Here is a 21,152-nt window from a genome sequence, read left to right on the forward strand (position 1 = left end):
CCAAAAAAATATTTGAAGAAGCGCGGACAATAGCACCAAGATAGCGCATACATCATCGCCATGCATAGCACCACAACCAACATGGAGAGGACAACAATGTGCATCAGTGCCACATCATAACTACCATAGAAGCAACACACACAGGTATGATCCACATACAGTGGAGCGAAGCAATATGTCAAGAGCACTCTCTCTCTCTCTCTCTCTCTCTCTCTCTCTCTCTCTCTCTCTCTCTCTCTCTCTCTCTCTCTCTCTCTTTTACTCCTTGAAAGTATTGAAGGTTCAAAGTTATATAGAAACCCTAAAATCCAAAGCTTGACTATGCTATGTGGGATTTATATCTACATTCTCGAGGTTTCTTGTGAGAAGCCTTTTAAAAAAAAGACACACATTCACATACTCTGTAGAGATATCACACACACACACAAGCCTTAATAAAAATTGTATAATTACATTGATTTTGTATCTTGAGAGTGACAGGATTCACACACACCCAAGAACGGCAACAACATTGATGACAACACAAAGGCAAATTCACCAAAACTCAGTGAAAGGAGATAAGCTCTCTTCCTTTTCCCTCTTCATTTGAATCAAAGTATATTTTTTTATAAACATTGATACACAACCATATTTAAAAATATCATCACCACACATATTAAATTTTTTTGCCAAATTCTTGTGATACACATCTTTGGACACTTGTCAACATTGTCATTGTGAGTGTACTCTCAATATTCCTACTCAAACTTGATTGTGAGTGTACTCTCAATATTCCTACTCAAACTTGATTGTGAGTGTACTCTCAATATTCCTACTCAAACTTGATTTGTTATCATTGCATGTTACATTATACGTACTGTAAGAATATTTATCACATAGCATTTATGGAAGGGTTTGGGGGTTGAGTTTGACTACATTCCATATTCCTAGGTGAAGGATTAGTCGCACACTATAGCATTTGGTTCCTTCTTGTAGCTCTAGTATAGTGTTTTGTGTGTATCTCTCCTTTGCTAAGTGTTTCTTGTCTAGGTATAGCTCCATTGCCCAAGCAATAAATATTTCATGACAGTGATTGTGGGTGCATGTGTGTCTATGGAGAGTAGTGTGCATATGTGTGGGTGATTATGGGTGCACATATGTGTGTCGAGAGTGTGCACATGAAGGTGCACATGCATGTGTAGGCATGGAGATGTGTATATGATGTGCTACATATGTATGTGCATATGCATATTTTTATATTCTTGTGGTTTTTGAGTATTGTTTTGCCTTCCAAATTCTTGAGTACATTTTTATGTACAATTAATAGGAAGTGCTACATTACATATGTACAAAACAGGGTTTTAAGGTTTAGGCTTACCGTGTGGCCTCACTGAGTAAAGACAGAGAATCACCTTAATGCCATTGTTGCTATTTTTCTCTAGTGCATTTGATTGAGCTTTATCTTTCCAGTTCCAGATGGCAAGTTTGTGTTGTAGTGTGGCACACACAAGGGTGCTATGAGGTCACGAGATCCTTTTGGACCTTCGGGTTACTCGGTAGCGGTGCCACAAAAGTGTGTGCATGGCTTTCTTTAGGGTTTGGCACCATAGATGGCCCTTCTTTGGTGGTCACGAGATCCTTTTGGACCTTCGGGTTACTCGGTAGCGGTGCCACAAAAGTGTGTGCATGGCTTTCTTTAGGGTTTGGCACCATAGATGGCCCTTCTTTGGTTAGATGGGGCTAATGCACATGGGTAAGGTATTGCCTCTTATTGCTTGGCATCCATGGACTCCTCTAACTTCTTTGAAGGTGGTATTAGCATATGAATCGATGAGGAACCGACTGATCTCCATTCTCGCTTAAGCTTTGGGGTTGGTATTAGATGCATAGATTTTAGTCTCTGTTCCATCTTTGGTTTATCTTTTGATGGTGTGGTTGTAGACTCTGAGGCTTGTGGTGTGGGTTTTCTTGACTTCAAAACCCAAATGCAAGGGTTTCCTTAGTAGAAGCCTGGCACTTCTTTGTTTTGGAACCTAGAAAAATGTTGACTGTTGGACTTAAACTGGGGTTTAAGGCACCTGGCTCTCTTTGGCTTTAGAGATTGGGGTGCATTATGTGACCCAAACATAAGGGTTTCTGTCGTAGAAGCCTTGAGCTTCTAATATCTTGATGATGACGAGGATCAAACGAGCTCAAGGTGTGGGTAAAACTCTATTGTTTCTGGATCTAGCTTGGGATATCTGCTAAGTGATTACACATTCAATGGCTACAATCCATCCCCTCCCAAGAATCATGATGTCTTTCATTGTACCTATAGGAGTCACATAAAACTTGCAAGATGTGAGTTTAGTTGCAATATAAAATTCAGCCTTAAAACAATAGATGGTCATGGATTGGCAATTCTTTACCGTGGTGATGGTGGTAGTTGTGGATGGTACGAGGGGTGCATGGCCCAATGAGGCCCATGACTCTCAAAACAAAACATTTACTGAGCTTGCTACTTCAACATGAGCCTACTTATGGATTGCTTTAAAAGATTTAAAAATAATAATGATCTAAATTTTCTTTTTCTATCCATAGTAAATTGCACACCCCTATTTTGCACAAGCTTGATGATGGTCCTCACTATGGCCTTAGTCATTTTACACAAGCTTAATGATGGGAATCACTATGGCATCACTCAGTTTGATTTGAGACCCAGGCTAGATGTAGAAGGGACAAATGGCCATTTTTCCAAGGTGGAAGGTGTGTTCATTCACTGGTGATAGGTGAAGCATTGATTTCCAAAATGGTATAAAAGGAGGGATGGTATGTTATGGGTATTTCTAAGTATAAGTTTTTATCTTCTTCCTTGTTACTTGTGGCAAAGGTGGTGTCTTTCTTGTTTTGCTTGAAAATCTTTATGCCTTTGCTAGAGCTTTCCACATGTGGGCAACATTGAGGCTCTCTTTATCCAACATGCAATTCTCATTAGGAACCATAATTGAAATTTGTTTGTTGTTTGTATGCTCACAATTGATGTACACGCAACCTTGAACAACATACGTGTGTAATTCTTTCTCATAATATAACCATCATAACCACACTTAAATTGCCTCACCTTATGAGCATGGACATCTCTTCTAATATAGAAGCTCTTAATCAAGCTATCTAGAAGATCAAGCAAGATACATTGTTTTTTACAAGGGAGATAAAGGGAGAGCAAGGTGTTGCCATGATGATAATAGACTACTACTATTGGGTGTGTTGTGTCTAGTTCAAGTGTTTCAAGAGTGTACAGATATACTCATCACTATCAAAGGCTAAGTTATATTGGGTGTGTCTAGTTCAAGTGTTTAAAGAGTTTAGGAACATACTCATAAGCATGTATCTATCAAAGGTTAAGTTATATTGGGTGTGTCTAGTTCAAGTGCTTAACGCGAGCGTAGGGATATACTCATAAGCATGTATCAAAGGTTAAGTTATATTAAATCCAATGAAGTAAAATGCTTACAATGTTATAATAAACTAAATAATGTGGGATGGTGAGGGAGAATTGCTTGATCTTAAACCTAAACTATTATAACTAGCTACCATTTCAATACCATGTTCTCACCTCTTACATTTCACATATCATAATGCTTATATAGCATGTTCACAACTGTTGTTCAAGTCAAGAGTTTACCTTAGCCGTACTGAATCAAGCGTTGTTAAGTCTTGCCTTTGAGCCACAATGCAACTTCCCACCGCCGGTGTGGGTGTGCTAGCTTGTTTGTCGCATCCTCACTCCGTTGCCACACCAAAATGCCCCATGGTGATGGGGGGTGAAGGAAGAGCTCTCTATGCCTATAGAGAGAGAGAGAGAGAGAGAGAGAGAGAGTGCTTAAGGCTAGATAAAAAAATTATGTTCATGGGACCTCCCCTATTGAAGAGGCATGTTCTTGTTCCCCTCTAGCATACGTATGGCCATGGAGAGAGAGAGAGAGAGAGAGAGGAGTTCTCTCCATAGTGCCTCAATGTGCTGCCTCATAAACATCTTTTACTAGCTCACAAAATATTACTTACTAAATTTTAAACTTTAAAGCATGTAAATTTTTCTCGAATATCCCATCCTATTTAATTTGAAACTTATAAAAAAGGTTTAGTTGCTATCTTGCCTATTTGCTATCTTAGGCGCCTACTACCTTATGCATTAATTACTAAGGCTACCTAAAGATTAGCACCAACATGCCTTGCATCCAGATACAAGTTAGTCCCAAATCTACCACTTAACCTCGCATGCCAACTTCACAATGTATCCTGGACCATCCCACTTCTCTGACCCACCTGCCCTAGGTGATGTGAGGATGTGGTCACCATTAGCAAGGGGGGTATGTTAACCACATTGCTAGTTAACATGCTTTCCTTTTAACCATTCTACCATAAAGTGCTTTGCCATCTTATCCGCTCGAATGGGCACCTCTCTTTGGTAAGACGACGCTGGAGCATATAAAGTGGTCTTATTGTGAGCTTAATGCCAAATAGGAAAGTCTAAGAACTTTATATACATGCTTGCCCAAGACTAAATATGGCCAAACCATTTTTTAGTTTTGGTCGAACTAGTGTGAAAACTAGTCATTTGCATATAAGTCAATTTTGACTATAAGCGATGGACATTCTTTCCCTTGAAATCGAATACTTGTGAGTTCTCGTCTTCTCTATTCTTGCTTGTTTGTATGCTATTGAATTTTGTTTGCTTTTGATAAATGCATGCTATATAGGTTTGATTATAGGCTTCTGGCCAAGCATGTTGTGGGACCGGGTCTGACAGGCCGAAGTCCCGAAAGAAACAACCTAAACATTCGATGCCCAGTGCGAGTACCCAAGGTCAGATGGACCTTACATACGAGATTTGGTCTTTTGTTCAGAAAGTTATCTCTTTCATCAGTAGCTTCTTCTCTATCCATGTTTGGTGAAAGAGAACCATCGTGAAGGTTACCTCTTCTTGCCTCCATCTAGGCATAGAGAGCTCTTCCTTCACCCTCAGTGAGGATGCGACAAACAAGCTTACATTGTGGCTCAAAGGCAAGACTTCACGATGCTTGATTCAGCAAGGCTAAGGTAAGCTCTTGACTTGAACAACAATTGAACATGCTATATAAGCATGATGATATGTGACATGTAAGAAATGAGAACATGGTATTGAAATGATTGCTAGTTAGAGTAGTTTAGGTTTGAGATCAAGCAGTTCTCCCTCACCATTCCACATTGTACTTCATTGGATTTAATAATAACTTAACCTTTCATAGGTACATGCTTATGAGTATATCCCTACACTCTTGAAACACTTGAACTAGACACAACACACCCAATAGTATTGTTATCATGGGCAACACATGCTCTCAATTTCTCTCCCTTGTAACAATGTATCTTGCTTGATCTTCTGGGTAGCTTGATTAAGAGCTTCTAGAAGAAGAGATGTCCATGCTCATAAGGTGAGGTATTATGATAGAATTACACACGTATGTTGTCCAAGGTTGCATGTACTTCAATTGTGAGCATACAAACAACAAATTTTTTTTTGATTATGGTTCAGAATAAGAATTGCATGTTGGATAAAGAGAGCCTAAATGTTGCCAACATGTGGAAAGCTCTAGAAGATGTTAAGGCGGCAAAACAAGAAAGTCACCACCTTTGGTACCAAGTAACAAGATATCCATGGCAATAAACCATCTCTTCTTTTATACCATTTATGAAATCAATAATATATTATTGTTCCCTCCTATCAGAATATGCAGCGGAAATGATAACCAAACTTGGGTAGACAAGAGCAAGTAGAATGCAGAAAATAGACAGCACAAGAAACACAGAGAGATAGGTGTGTAAACTCTTCTCTATACACAAGATCCCGCAGAAAGCTGAATGAGGAAGTGGTGGGGGCATGGGGCCTATTTATATGCCCCATGTGAGCAGTCGGCCAGCACTGAAGGGCCTCCACGACTACATAAGCAGTCGGCCAGCAATGAAAAGGTCCACGACTGCATACATCTAGTCGGCCAGCAATCCAGAAGCCCACGAATGATGTGTGGGCAGTCGGCCAGCCACCACAGGACTGCAGATGGGACAATCGGATAGCCACTAAGTGCTCTTGCCAACCTCTGGCATCCCGCCACACCACTGGAAAAAATGGAAAAAAAATAGAAAAAAATACGAGGAGTGAGGAAAAATGATAAAACACCTTATACAGGGTGGGCACACCCACAACAGAGGCCCTGGTGTATAAATATAGACAAGAGATGACTTCTAGCACCCCCTCTCACCTCCTGGCTATGAAACCAACGCAAGGGAGCTAGAGTGCCACCTGAGCGTAGCCTGAGGTAGAGACTTCGTGAAGAGGTTCGCCGCATTGTCCTCCGTCGAACAATAAAGTAGCAAGATGTCACCAACCAAGATCTTCTCACGTACAAAGTGATACTGTATCTCTATATGCTTGGTCCGAGCATGGAAGACCGGGTTCCAAGCAATAGCTATACAACTCTGGTTATCGCACTAGATGATTGTGGGCTCCTTCTGTGGAAACCCAATCTCGCCTAGCAGCCTCCGCAGCCACACAACCTCACAAGCAGCACCACAAGCAGCCCGATACTCTGCCTCTGTCGAAGAAAGGGCAATAGTTGGCTGCCTCTTGCTGCTCCAAGAAACTTCTCCTGAGCCGAGGGTAAAACTGTATCCTAAAGTAGATCTCCTCGTGTCTGAATCTCCTCCCCAATCTAAGTCACTCCAACCTTGGATTCCCTCCTGTGTAAAAGAGTCCCAGATCCTTCGTACTCTGCAGATACCGCAAGATCCGTAATCTTGCATCCCAATGAGTCTTCAATGGCGTCTGCATAAAAGAGCTCAACAGCCCCACGGAGAAGCTCAAGTCCAATCTGATGTTCAGCAACCAGATCAATGAACCAACCAACTTTCGATACTACGAGGCATCAACTGGCTCACAAGGATCAGTAAAACGGTTAACTTTGTGTTCGGGTCCATCGGCGAAGTAATAGGCTTGCAGTTCTCCATCCCAAAGGCCTCAAGCAACTCATGAACATACCGCTGTGCTGAGAGACGAAAAACCCCCTCTGGGTCTACCAGATCTCTAATCCCAAAAAGAAGTGGAGTAAGCCTAAGTCGGTCATCTCAAACTCCTTTGACAAGGCAGCCTTCGTCACTCTAATGTGCTCCACATGACCGCCAGTGAGAATGAGATCATCTACATAAAGGATGATAAGCGTGATCATGCCGTGTTCCCGAAAGAGATACAGGTTTGGATCTGCAACCGATCTCTGAAATCCAGTCCGAATAAAGAAGGAATCAATCTTCTGATTCCAAGCCCTGGGAGCCTGCTTAAGATCATACAAGGCCTTACGTAACCTATAAACCATCCCTTCAGATCCTGGAACAATAAAGCCTGGAGGCTGTTCAACATACACCTCCTCCTGCAGGTCACCATTAAGGAACGCAGATTTTACATCCATTTGATGCACGGGCCACCTCTAAGAAGCAGCAAGGGCAAGAACAGTTTGAATCGTGGACAGCCGTGCTGTCGGTGCAAAGGTATCCTCGTAGTCGATGCCTGGCCGCTGAGCATAACCTTTAGCCACAAGTCTAGCTTTGTGTTTTTCCACCGACCCATCAGACGCATATTTGGTCTTAAAGACCCATTTGACACCAATGATTGATCGCTTCGACGGCCTCGGTACCAACTCCCAAGTGTTGTTCTTCTCGATGGCATCACGTTCCACCTGCATGGCTTTCCTCCAAGTATCCTGTGAAAGGGCTTCCTTTACGGAAGTGGGCTCTTTATCCCGCATGATTCGAGACATCAAAGCATAGTTCACCTGAAGAAGCTCTGCTGTATTGCTTTTATCTCGGACTCTATGTGATCTTCGAGGGCCGTCCTCTGTGGTCCACTGGGAGGGTAGCTCCGTGACACTTGACTCCCGAAGGGTGTCTAACAACCACCTAGGTACTCGAACCGATCGTGGAGCCTTCTGTGGTCGCGAGGGCTCTACTCCATCTGCGGGCTCAACCTCCTGTGCTGACTGAGGTTGATCAACTGGAATGATGGTCTGGGAATCATCATCAGACTCCTCTGGATCTCCAAGAAGTGGAGGCTCCTCGATAGTGGATACTGGAACATGCTCATCAAAGACCACATCCTGGCTGACAACATTCTCGTTCATGTCTGGATCATACAATCTGTATCCCTTGGAAAGAGAATTATAACCCACAAATATAAGCTTGCGGGATTTGGAGTCAAGCTTCCCCCTCTGCTTCTTCGGAATATGTACTTACGCATCACTCCCAAAAACACGGAAGTGCGAGACATCAGGTTTCCTACCAAAGTATGCCTCAAACGGAGTCATGTTAGGTACTGAAGTCGTCGGAGATCGGTTGAGGGTATGGACAGTCGTTGCCACAGCCTCTCCCCAAAGTGGACGAGGAAGATCACGATGCTCCAGCATGGTCCTCGCCATCTCCACCACAGTCCTGTTCTTGCGTTCAACAACTCCATTCTCCGAAGGCGATCCTGTATTGGCCAGTTCCCTTTTGATGCCATGATCTGCACAAAATCTGAGAAATACAGTCGAGGAGAATTCACCTCCTTTATCAGCCCTGAGAGTCTTGACCTGAAATCCAGACTCTTTCTCCACCATCATGTGCCAATCCTTGAACAAAAGCTTGGTCCTTCTGAGAAAGAAAGTCGACCCACGTGAATCTGGTACAATCATCAAGCAGCAGCATAAAGTAGAGAGATCCTCCCAAAGATGGTGTCTGCTGAGGTCCACACAAGTCAGTGTGAATCAACTCCAATGGTTTCGAAGCCCGCCTGGAAGCTTGCTTCGGAAAGGATTCCCTGTGCTGCTTACCACGTGTCACGTAGGCTGTAACGCCTGTGACCGACGGCAGACCGGATGTTTCAAAAAGAATTTTTGCCTGTTAATGAGGCAGAGAGAAGCTGGGAGTTATGGGACAAGTGCTCGATGGAGAACATATCCCTAACTCAGTACATCTCAGACTATAGGGAGATAGTACTCAAGCTAAAGGGAATCAATGCATTCCAGACATTGCGAGGCTTAAAGAGAGGCCTCAAAGATGATTACCTTGAGTACGTAGAGCCCTTACAGCCTTAAGACCTGGCAGAGGCAATTAAATATGCGCAAATATTTGATGACATCAAGCACCATAGTGCGCGTGGTGGTTCTAGCAGGGCCGAGGGTAGTGAAAAGAGGAGGTCAGGTCTCAAAGGAAAAGGGTTCCGCAGTGATAAACAAGGGGATAGGACAGACCAGGAAGGATAGGGTGGTCATTGGTCTAAAAAACCACAACCATCCAAGAGGAGGTCAGGTCTCAAAAGAAAAGGGTTCCGCAGTGATAAACAAGGTGATAGGACGGACCAGGAAGGACAGGGTGGTCATTGGTCTAAAAAACCACAACCATCCAAGAAGAAAAGAGACAGCGAAATCCACAAGAAAGAGTAGTATATTAAAGCGCGAAAGGAAAATCGCTGCTTTAATTGCAATGAAGTAGGGCACACGAAGGCTGTGTCTCCAAAACCTAAAGCCAGCACGAGTGGCAACGAGCCCAAAAAAGATGGTAAATCTTCTAGGCAGTTGCATACAGTGCAGAGACTCCCTCTCAGTTCCGCAGAGTTCAGAGAGGTGACAGTGTGTCATTGTGATGAGCATCACGCTTGTTCAGTGACACCAACGATGTGGCAGCCTACTGTAGGTCCGCATGACATGGTGCGCATGTATGGCACCATAGGTGGCCGTAGAGTCACAGTTTTTATTGATGATGAAGCTAGCCACAACTTCTTGAACTACTCGTTAGTCAAGAAGTTGAAATTGACTGAGACCCGGAGTGATCATGAATATACTGTTGGCCTAGCCAACGGATATGACAAAATGGTATGAAATACCGTAGTATTGGGGGCCCATTATCTATGCAGGACTACGAGGCTCCGCTTGACTTTCAGGTCATGCACTTAGCCAGAGCAGACGTATATCTAGGCAGGGAGTGGCTGTATGGCTTGGGCCCTAGTCTAGCTCAGAATTACTTACATAATACGCTATGTTTTGAGCACAGAGGTAGAGTCATTACCCTGCAGGGCGACCATACTGTCCCTGCCACACCAGTTATTTCCTCCATGGAGCTGTGTACAGCGGTCCGCAGAGACCAGATAGCAGAGGTATATGCTTGTTACCCTCTTTTGAATTCTGTTTCCGTAGATGAAACGATAAATGATGTTTGCGAAGACAAACAAGGAAAACAAGATAGCCTTGGACGAGACCCACTGTTTGAAAACCCTATTTGGCATGCATGTGATTCAAACAAGAAAAAATCCAAGGTGAATGAGACATTAAAGAAAAAGTACGTAGATACTTTAATGAATTTATTACAGGAATTTCAAGATGTTTTTCCTGATGATTTGCCAGATGGTTTACCACCATCTAGAGAAGTAGACCATGACATCGAAGTTATGCCAGGATCAAAACCTATAAGCAAACCTGCTTATAGATTAAGCCACTCCAAGGCACAAGAGGTGGAAAAACAATTAACGGAATATTTGAACAAAGGCTTTATTCGGCCTAGTTCAAGTCCATGGGCATCGCCTATTCTTCTGGTAAAGAAGAAAGATGGATCTATGCGGATGTGCATAGACTATAGGGCTCTTAATCAGAGGTATCATCAGGTTAAAATTAAACAAGAAGATGTTGCGCGACGAAGACAGCATTTAGGACCCGTTTCGGGCATTTTGAGTTTTTGGTTATGCCATTTGGGCTAACCAATGCTCCAGTGACATTTATGATGCTGATGGACAGTATTTTACGTCCATATCTGGGAAAATTCGTAGTAGTTTTCCTAGATGATCTTCTTGTGTACAGTAAGACACAGAAAGAACACATAGAGCATTTGCATCTAGTGTTCGAGTTGTTGCGAGAGCACAAACTATTTGCAAAGAAGAGCAAATGTGAATTTTTTGAAACAGAAATTCACTACCTTGGCAATATTATATCCGCCGATGGTACGCGGATGGAACCAGAAAAAGTAGAAGCTATTCTTTAATGGCCAGCGTCGAAGAATCTCGAGGAACTGCATATTTTTCTTGGCATGTCGGGGTTCTACCGACAGTATGTGAAGGACTACGCGAAGATCGCAGTCCCGTTGACTGACCAGTTACGGTCCAAAACAAAAAACATTAGTTGGGGGGAAGCCCAACAGCATAGCTTTGATAAGCTCAAGGTGACCGTAGCAGCTGCACCTATTTTGACTATCGTCGATCCAAATGAGCCGTTTGTTTTGGAAACAGACGCTAGTAACGAGGCCATTGGGGCCGTACTTATGCAAAGGGGACGCCCAATTGCATTTGAGAGTAAAAAGTTAGATCGTGCGCAGCGTAACTACTCGGCTTACGAGCGAGAGTTACTAGTGATAGTTCATGCATTGAAAAAGTGGAGACACTATTTATATAGTGCTACTTTTGAGGTCCGGACGGACCATGAAAGTCTGAAATGGCTTTCAAGTCAAAATGAACTGAAGGGTAGAAAAGCTCGATGGTGAGCGGAGATTCTACAGGAGTTTGACCTTCAGATACGTTACCAGAAAGGTAAGTATAACGTGGTGGCAGATGCACTTAGTCGCATGCCACAGATTAATGAACTTAGTTTCACAGTCTTCAAGAATGATTTCTTAGAGTCACTACATGGTTTATGTGAGCATGATCCATCTTTTACAAAGATCTGGCGCGCTGTACGCGTACGCACTTCTTCACAGACACGACCACCTCCCTTGTTGGCACGGATAGCTAGTCCGGAGAGACTGACCGGAGGTGCAACGAGAAGGGAAGCGAGAGTTAGTCCGGAGAGACTAGCCGTGTCTTCTGGGTATAGTTTGGAGCCGGAGAGTTCTGACGTAGGCCCTTCATCACCTTTGATTGCCATAGCTTCAAAGGGGAGTGATAAACTTCGTCGGGGGGAGAAATATGCTAATTACTCCATTGACAACGGGTACTTACTCTACAAGGGTAGAGTATGTGTACCAACTATTGGTGACTTTCGAGCCCACATTCTTAAAGAAAGTCATGATAGTCCAAGTGCGGGTCATCCTGGGATTCAAAAGACCTATGCACTAGTAAAAAGACAGTTTTATTGGCCTAGTTTGTTTAAGGACGTCCAGACTTATGTGTTGAAATGTAGTAAGTGCTAGGTCAATAAACATGAACGTCTTAAGGTTGGAGGACTACTCCATCCGCCGCCGCTGGAGATTCCTCAAGGGAAATGGGAAAGCATTTCCATGGATTTCATTACTGGTTAGTCGAGGGAATGACTCGGTGTGGGTGGTAGTGGACAGGTTAACTAAAACGGCAAAGTTTATCGCCACAAAGAAAACTGTTAAAATGCCAGAGTTGGCAAAACTCTTTATTGAACATCTCTACAAGCTATATGGCCTGCCCGCAGATATAGTGTCGGATAGAGATAGAAAGTTCAACAGTTATTTTTGGAGGAAAGTCTTCAAAAAGTTGGATACTACTCTGAGTATGAGTACGGCAGATCATCCGGAGTCTGATGGTCAAACCGAAAGAGTTAACCAAATTCTAGAGGATATGTTGTGTTCTTATGTTAGTAAGAAGCAATCTAATTAGGAAGAGTACTTGCCCTTATTGGAGTTTGCCTATAACAGCTCCAAACACTCAGCGACGACTGGATTTACACCATTCATGTTAATGTATGGATTCCAGCCGAGATCTCCGATGGCGGTAGGCCTAGAAAAGGAGAAGATTCAATCTGTCAAGGATTTCCTTGAAGATATGAATGATATGCTCAGAGCCGCACGTGAGAGCATCCGTAGCGCTCAGGATCGCGCTAAAACTTATGCGGATAAAGGACGTAGAAAGGTGACCTTTGCAGAAGGTGACTTTGTATTCCTCAAGGTTCCTGCGCAGTCAGAAACCATGAAAACGGGAAAGTGTGATAAACTTTCTCCGAGATATTGTGGTCCTTTTAAAATCCTTAAGAAGATTGGGGACGTAGCATATAAACTTGAGTTACCGGAGAGTTCTCAAGTCCATCCTGTCTTCCATGTCAGTAAACTGAAGAAATCAGTTCACGGGTTAGAGAACGCAGTTTCTCCAGAGATTTTGGTGGACTTGATAGAGCCACCAAAGATACCACATGAACCTGAAAAGATTCTACAATATCGTGACAGACAAACCCGACATAAAGTGTACCAGGAGGTACTTGTTAAATGGACAGATAGGGATGAGGAGGTAGCTACCTGGGAACGCCGTAGTGTAATTTCCAAAAGGTTTCCCCAGTTTGTTTTCGAGGACGAAAACTCTTCTTAAGAGGGGGTAATGTCACGTAGGCAGTAACGCCTGTGACCAACGGCAGACCGGATGGCCATGTCCGGGGTTCAGTGGGAGAGGATGCCCATGCGGAGTCATGGGCGGCCAGGCTAGTGTGGACGGCAGGCCACACACTATATAGCCTGGGAGATGAGGGGCAATCCTCATTCTTCCTCTATGGCTGGGTGGTGAGCCAGAGGCCGTCCCCTCCTGTGGTAACGCCCGTAGTAGCGGCGTGATGGATATCTAACACTTAGAGGCCGTCCCCTCCTATGGTAATGCCCGTAGCGGCGTTACAGATATCTAACACTCAGAGGCCGTCCCCTCCTGTGGTAACGCCTGTAGCAGCGTTACGGATATCTAACACCACGTATGCAAGAACTGCAACGCCCTTGCCTACTACCAACATCTGGCAAGCCAACCACCATCTAGTCTCGGAAAGCTCGCCTCAATGCATCCACATTTAAGTGGCCAAAACGAAAGTGCCACAAATCGCCGATCTGAGAACCTGTCAATGAGGAGAGTGCAGAGAGCTTGTAGATACCATTCTCCACACCGCCTTCCCAAACAACCTGGCCAGTCTCTCGGTCCCGTAGTGCAACTGAATGCTCCTCAAATTCCACCCGAAAGCCAATCTTGCATACTACATGCACTGACAGAAGATGAAAACCTAGAGCAGGGACATAAAGAACACGGGAAGCATGTTTGCCCCCCTTGCCGTCGGGAATAATCTCCATCCGCCGGCCCTCACTATGTATCAGAATAGTGGAGTTATCGCCAATAAAGATGCGACTTGACTGCCGTTTCAGATCCAGAAAGAAGTCACGGGATGGAGTCATGTGCCTAGAAGCACCACTGTAAAGAATCCATTCCCGGGTATCCTTTGCGGTGGTGAAGCCAACTGCCTCCTCGCTCGAAGATGATGAAGCATCGGAGTCCACCACCTCTAAGTGCACAAATGCCAGAGTCTTTGCAGCTGAGACTGAGGAATCAGCACTCTTCCCTGTCCGCTTAGGGCACTTCCTCCAATAGTGGCCTTTCTCGCCACAATCATTACAGGATCTTTCGGCCTTCAGCTTCTCTCGTTCTAAATCAGGCTTCTTCTCAGAAGACTTCTCCGGTGAAGCCTTCCCTTTTCCCTTGTTGTTATTCCGGCCTTTCGACCGTTGGCCAGTTAAGGCCTCCAAACCTCCGCTGTGAGGAGGGTTCGTGAAACGTTCCTCCTGGTCCAAGACCATTAGCACAAGCTCCTCTCAGGTAATGGTGCTGAGCCTGCCACTCGTAATCAACGAGGAATAGAAAGCAGAATACTGAGCAGGTGGGACAGCAAAGTGATGGCCATGTCTTCAGATGATATCTCTTTCCCAGCTTGTAGGACTTCCTACTGAAGGGCCTGCAGCTTGTTAATGTGTTCCCGCATCGTCGAAGACTTTGCAAGGTTCATAACCCGCATCTGCACTTCCAAGGAGATCCGTTTCATGGGTGATACCCTGTTATACAAAGAAGCCAAGTGCTCCCATATGCCTCTCGCCAGTGTCATGTGCTTCACATGATTGATCACTTGTGGTGTGCAGTTGAGGAAAATAAATGACCGGACCTTGGCGTTGACATGATCCCACATGTGTGCCTGTGCCTCTCGGTCCTTCCTCGTCGACAGTAACTCCCCTTCCTCTGCTTCCGGCCGTGGAACCCCAATGATGATAAAATCAGCAAGGTCATATGACTCCAGCACCAACTCCATCATGACCTTCTAGATACTGTAATTGGACCCGTCCAACTGATGATCCACTGGGAACGTGGGGAGAGTCGGAATCTTCACGTGCTTCTCAGCCATCTCTAGTAAATCTGCCATCACGGGGAGAAAATTGAAAGGATGGATGGGTGGGAAAAAAAATCTGTAAAACGTGCAAGTGGCTGTCCAGCACCTTTGGCCCGCCTTTCTCTTGCACCTTCTCTTCCCGTAAAGTCCAAAACAGTCCACCAATCAGCAACCTAATGCTCTCCCTCTTGCTCAGAAAAACTCCCAAGATCTATCACGAGCCTAGGGCTTTGATACCATGTCAAAATATGCAACGGAAATGATAACCAAACTTGGGTAGACAAGAGCAAGTAGAATGCAGAAAATAGACAGCACAAGAAACACACAGAGAGAGGTGTGTAAACTCTTCTCTATACACAAGATCCCGCAGAAAACTGAATGAGGAAGTGGTGGGGACATGGGGCCTATTTATATGCCCCATGCGAGCAGTCGGCCAGCACTGAAGGGCCTCCACGACTGCATAAGCAGTCGGCCAGCAATGAAAAGGTCCACGACTGCATACATCGAGTCGACCAGCAATCCAGAAGCCCACGAATGATGTGTGGGCAGTCGGCCAGCCATAGGACTACAGATGGGACAGTCGAACAGCCACTAAGTGCTCCTGCCAACCTCTAGCATCCCTCCACACCACTAGAAAAAATGGGAAAAAATAGGAGAAAATACGGGGAGTGAGGAAAAATGATAAAACACCTTATACAAGGCAGGCACACCCACAACAGAGGCCCTGGTGTATAAATATAGACAGGAGATGACTTCTAACACCCCCCCCTCAAAAAAAACAAAAAAAAAGTTTGCACGAACCGTTTGGAAAGCAATGCTCTTGTTTAAAAGGAGATTATCTATTTTTAAAAAATTGACAAAAATTTTCAAGGCATTATTTTAAGGCCAAAAATTTGCAATTTTTAAAGATCAACCAGTAAATTGTAAAAGAAAAAATGTTTTCTTTAGAAAAATTGCACATCAGAGGCATGTCATGCTGCTTCCCACAAAAGGGTCCGAGAAATGTAGTTTAGATCTCAAGAAATGTAGGTGGCATGACCCAGAAATGTAGTTTCAAACTCAAGAAATGTTAAATCAAAAGATGTGGAGGATAAGCAAGTGTATATATATAAAAATGGATTACTTTAAAACCATACCTATACCTCATGATCTACAAAAGAACTACAAAGAGTCTGATCACAGCTATGTTATCTAAGTAGTAACCACATGCTCACGATGCTTGCTACTACTGGAAGTGAGTGATGCTGTCATCAATAAGATAACCCCCTTCACTCAAACCTGGCAAGGTCTCTTAAAAATCTGTGCTAGCAATCACGCAATTGCTATGCAACGTTCATTGCAACCATTTTGGCCTTGATCAGATCTGCAAGATACACATGTCCGCAACAGCAACATCAAAGGAGATGTCGCACCAAGTGTTTCCTTATGCAGCTCTTCTCATCTTAGTATTCAATGGAGCTTCCTTGTATGAACCAATGGAGCTTACAGCTCTCCTATGAGGCCTTCCAAATGAGTTTCTGGTTGTAACATGGGCAGAGTCAGGCATGTGCACAGATTGATCTTTACCCACATTTGATTTCTCTTCAAATTGTCCTGTACTAGGCTGTGGAGCCATGGTGTGAGATTCATCTTTACCTACACAGATCGCGGATGAGGAGAGAGGATTCCCATCTGTCTCTGCAGCCAAACTAGAGAGTGGAGAAACCACCACTTCCACCAAGGAGGTATCAAGGCCAACCTCTTGGTCTTCAACTTTGTGCAGTCCTTGAGCTGCTGCATTATCATCATGTTGAGTGGTGGCAGGCTCCCTTGGACTCATACTGCCTCTGTCTGGCTGCCTCATCTTCACCTTTAATGAAGGCTCCTTGTAGCTTTTTCTCTCTCTGTTTCTTAGAGTAGACCTGCAAATGCTCGCCAAAGACTCCTCACCAGAAGCCTCACCTGTGCATAAACTAGAAATGAGAAATCAAAGCGTTTACGCCAGTGAAGGCTTTGTTACAATGGAGAAGGCAGTCAAATCTTGTGCAAATATATCAATAAATCAAGTGTTGAACTTACAAGGAGGACCAAGGGTTTTATGAACTGTTGAATTGGCTGCTTGAGCAAGCACACTTGGAGCATTGGAATGTTTACCATATGAGGCCTGTTTCAGTACAAAATACACAAGGATCATGTGCCCCTCTTTTACAAAACAAATTCATGCACACTTAAAACGTTCAAAACAAATTCACTACCTTTTCAAGGGTTGACACCTCCACTAATCCTCTGAGACGGTCAACCTGTTCCAAGGCTTCATTGAGTTTTTGCTACACAGAATGCCAAAAACAGCACATGATTAAATCAAATCATTCAATTGAGTTAAGTGTACAATTTTCATAAGTAACGTTCCCAAAAGTGTTCGTACTGGGTCTTCAAATAATCCTAGTCCTTGGCCAAAACTATGGGCACCTGGCATGAGCTGATTCTGGGCTGTGCCCATGGGCTATCGCCCCCACATATTCTATTCTGTTGCTCTTAGTGCCCATTTTTCTCTCTCTGTTCTCGGCCTGCACTTGCTGTCTCTGGGCTCAGGAGGCTCCCATCGCAGAGGTGTGCACCAACTCTATCCTAGTGCATCCCTGCCTGTCACATAACTCGATGTCCCTGACACTTTATAGATTAGTGGTCACAATGGCCAGTCTGTCACATAATCTACCCAGTACATGGCCTTGGGAGTCATGGCAGATGCATCTGAAGCCTGCTGCATGTGACATCCCCTCTTGCTTATCTTTAAACAGCAAGTCAGAGACAGGGCCCACAATTCTTAAAGCTGATACCACCAAAATGAAACATCCAAGTCTATTTGGACCCTAGCAGAAAATATAGACTCTCAACAATGAAGCATATGCTCACTTATGTAGACTCCAGTTCCTTCCTGTCCTTCAAATGAAGCCACCACACATTGGTTCCATTGTAAGGTGGCACTCAACACTTCTGTCAGGCGCATCTGGGGAACAAACTGCAAATCTTGGCCATTTGATTTTCTTCTTGTAGACACGACTGCTTGTGGATGACTGCAGTTTCTGCTGAGTTGGAATGCCAGTCAACAGGACACTGATAAGGAGCTTTCGTCTGCCGTCTCAAATTCGGACACCCCGTGGACAACCTTATAAAGTTTGTTTTAACAGCCAATCAGCGTGTTCTTCCTATTCCTCCTCACTTGCAAAGAAAGAACACTTCCTCTGAACAATGCAGGCTTCTAGGGCCCAGCCAATATACTGAAAACATGGTGCCAGCAGGTGCATCTAACCCCAAATAAAGCATCCTGATCCAAGGTCAGTACATTGAGAACATGGTGCCAGGTCATGGATGGGCATGTGAAAAGCCCAGAAGGATGCATCTAACCCCAGATAAAGCATCCTGATCCAAGGTTTTGTTAATCTGGCCTCAAATGTTGTCAGTTCCATTATGGCCTTAGTGGGGACATAACAAAGGGCATGAGCAACCGCTTCATAATCTGTATAGACCAAGAAAAGTTTAAAATATGCTATTGCATATACCTGCATTTCTGACTTGCAGACCTTGTGGAGTGCTGACATCTGCGCATTCTCATGTTGGAGAACCTTGAGCTGCAGATAATAGCAAGCTGACTCAATGATAAAAAACCCAATGTGTAGGGGAAAACGATCATTTGCAAGATTAACCCATCAAAGCAGATATTTACTTTATCGCGTGCTTGCATCAGGTCCTGCTCGAAGACAAGGAGACACATGCACCACAACACAGCTTTGTCATGCTTAAGATATAATAACCTTTGATACTTAATGTCAAACAGGCAATGTGGGCACTTGAATCGCATGTGTGTTTGGCATGCATGTAATTAATTATGTAGAATACCGACTTTGTAGAGTTGTGCATTATGTAGAATGATTTCATCATTCTGCTTGGTCTTGCGGCAGTAGTTGATCCACAGCTTCTCCATGTAGCGCTTATTTTCCTCGATAATTCCTCTGTTTGATTCCGAGTAAAGAGAAAAAAGTGGGCAAAAACAGAGAAAAAGAGGGATTCCAGCTATGGGTCCTGAATATAGGCCCTAGCCCAAGTGGTCCCTGGCTTCGGCTGAGCAGGTACAGAATTCAAACCCTGGCACCTAAATAAACTAATTCATCTTTCAAAAAATGCCCAACTGGCATTGATATATAATAGTACCCACATAAATAAGGATACTCTTTCTCCTCCAGTATCTTCTTCAAAGCAGCTAGTTCCTGAAGTGGATAAACACAGAGTAATGAGGGTTAGTCTAGCAAAAAAATAATAATAACTTGTGTCATCAAGAGGGCAAAAACAATGCCCTAGCCTGGAGTGAATAAACATGAAGTTTAATCTCGGCTAAGATTCACTAATTTGAGTCACTAAGAGGGATGGCAATACCTTCTGCAGCTGAGCTACAGATCCCTTTGAGAGCTGAAGATTTTCGTCCTGAGTCCTGGCTTTCGTAAGCACCGGCGTGTTGGTAATGTCTGAAAGCCGCCTCCTATGCCCTGCCACTCTGGGCATCTTTCGCCCCGTATTCTCATTCCCCATGGGTCTCTGCAACCCCTAAATCCGAACAGAGAAAGCCTTAATACTTCTTCAGAATCTAAAATCATGCACTTTCCAAAGTGTATCCTAAACCCAAAAACCACAGAGTGATTTTTGCAAACTCTAAGCCGACTGATAACTCCCTGAGGTTTCCTGCAAGCCCTAAATTGACAGAGGGAATGAGTGCAATGTCTTAATAACATGGAATCCCTGCAGAGAAAATCTTAGGGATTTCGCGAACCCTAAGTCGGAAAAAGAACGCCCTCGGTTTTCCTGCAAACTGTGAGTCTACACAGTAAACACGGGTTTCTGAAACCCTAAATCGACAATCCCTGCAGCCCTGACTCAGACAGAGACGAGAAGAAGTTTAAATTCGTAGACTGAGTTCTTTGTGGAAAACTGCCGCTAAAGGAGAGAATTACCTGGGAAGGCCGCGCGCCCTCGTGAGCTCCAGCTATGGCGTGAAAAGACGAACCCACTGCGAAGGCGAATTTTTTAAAATTTCAGAATGAAGAGCAACGGCTACACCGGGGGGTGTGAAAAAAAAAATGAAGGGTAGGGCACCAAAATGTTTTTTGTGACGGAAAAAGAGAAAAACACCAAATGGAAAGCGAGAGTCGAGAAGCATAAAAGGGCTTCTAGGAGGATGCTCTTCTCCTCCAGTTCTAGGAGGAAAAGGCTATCTCATACAATGGGGGAGGGGGAAAAAACTACATAGGTGGTCTGTAGTGCCAAGTGGGTTCGTCAACCTTGATGCCAGATCCTCAAGAAAGCCTCCAAGCACTTTCGCATGCAAGTTGAGCCACCCTTAAGCTTCTCCCACCCACTGACCATGTAGGATATGAATGATATCGAGCCATATGCTCCGAATGGACTCCGTTGGGGGAGGGAGGATGCCTTCTATGGCTTCGCCGCATCGAGCTCTCCAAATGTGACACGCATCAATATTGTTGCAAATCTCCCATCTCTGGCTAGAATCTAGACTCCAGTGACCTACAGGTAGAGCTGGAACTGGCACTGCAGAAATACGAAGGTGAGAGACCTGAAGGCCTTGTCTCCCACCACCCTCCTCATATGGCATGACGATCGCGGCCTCAGTGGCCCAAGCAAATGTGCCCTGCGTAACAATGCTAGAGGTTGAGGGCACTCCAGCAGAGACTAGAAGTCCCAGGGCCTCCCACCACACTTTCTCTCAGATTTTTGGAAGAGGCTATGGGATAGTTCTCGGCTGTGGAAAATCACTCTCTTCATATGGCAGTTGGCACATAGGAGCTTGGTGTTGGCACTCGGTTGGCCATTGGGGGTAGACCAGCATTATGTCTGAGGTGTGGCCATCCCCAAGAGTCTTAGTATCATTGTCTTTGGGATTGTCTGAAGGATCAGCAGGTTTGGTAGCGGATCCTACGCATTTTCACCAAAATGTTGTTTTGCATTTCCATTAAA

General features: G+C 44.3%; 1 protein-coding gene across 3 annotated transcripts; it reads right to left on the reverse strand.

The window, feature by feature from the left end:
- Positions 1–16,268: 16,268 nt before the first annotated feature.
- Positions 16,269–20,300, reverse strand: LOC147634147 (uncharacterized). Of its 3 annotated transcripts, none has more exons than XM_086805274.1 (9): positions 20,132–20,300; positions 19,560–19,727; positions 19,356–19,393; positions 19,030–19,138; positions 18,853–18,876; positions 18,689–18,757; positions 17,384–17,428; positions 17,208–17,292; positions 16,269–17,090 (listed from the first exon to the last, which is right to left on the reverse strand). In XM_086805274.1, the coding sequence occupies exons 2-9, from the start codon at positions 19,710–19,712 to the stop codon at positions 16,573–16,575; spliced, it is 1,041 nt and encodes a 346-aa protein (XP_086661400.1). In that variant the 5' UTR covers positions 19,713–19,727; positions 20,132–20,300; the 3' UTR covers positions 16,269–16,572. The 3 variants fall into 3 exon arrangements, with proteins under 3 accessions (XP_086661400.1, XP_086661399.1, XP_086661398.1); XM_086805273.1 differs by having other exon boundaries at positions 17,384–17,455; positions 19,560–19,718; positions 20,132–20,299; XM_086805272.1 differs by having other exon boundaries at positions 17,384–17,455; positions 20,132–20,298.
- Between the last annotated feature and the right edge of the window lie 852 nt (positions 20,301–21,152).

This window comes from Cibotium barometz, chromosome 11, assembly GCF_041138505.1.
Source record: "Cibotium barometz isolate CiBa-2024 chromosome 11, ASM4113850v1, whole genome shotgun sequence".
Taxonomy (NCBI): Eukaryota; Viridiplantae; Streptophyta; class Polypodiopsida; order Cyatheales; family Cibotiaceae; genus Cibotium; species Cibotium barometz.

Bases quoted from the DNA above. Each gene is read 5' to 3' on its own strand.
- LOC147634147 (XM_086805273.1), bottom strand. From the start codon at position 19,712: ATGGGGAATGAGAATACGGGGCGAAAGATGCCCAGAGTGGCAGGGCAT. The intron at 19,139-19,355 runs GTATCCTTATTT...GGAATCAAACAG, and splicing joins AAGATACTGGAGGAGAAAGA to AGGAATTATCGAGGAAAATA. The intron at 17,091-17,207 runs GTAAGTTCAACA...GTTTATGCACAG, and splicing joins TAAAACCCTTGGTCCTCCTT to GTGAGGCTTCTGGTGAGGAG.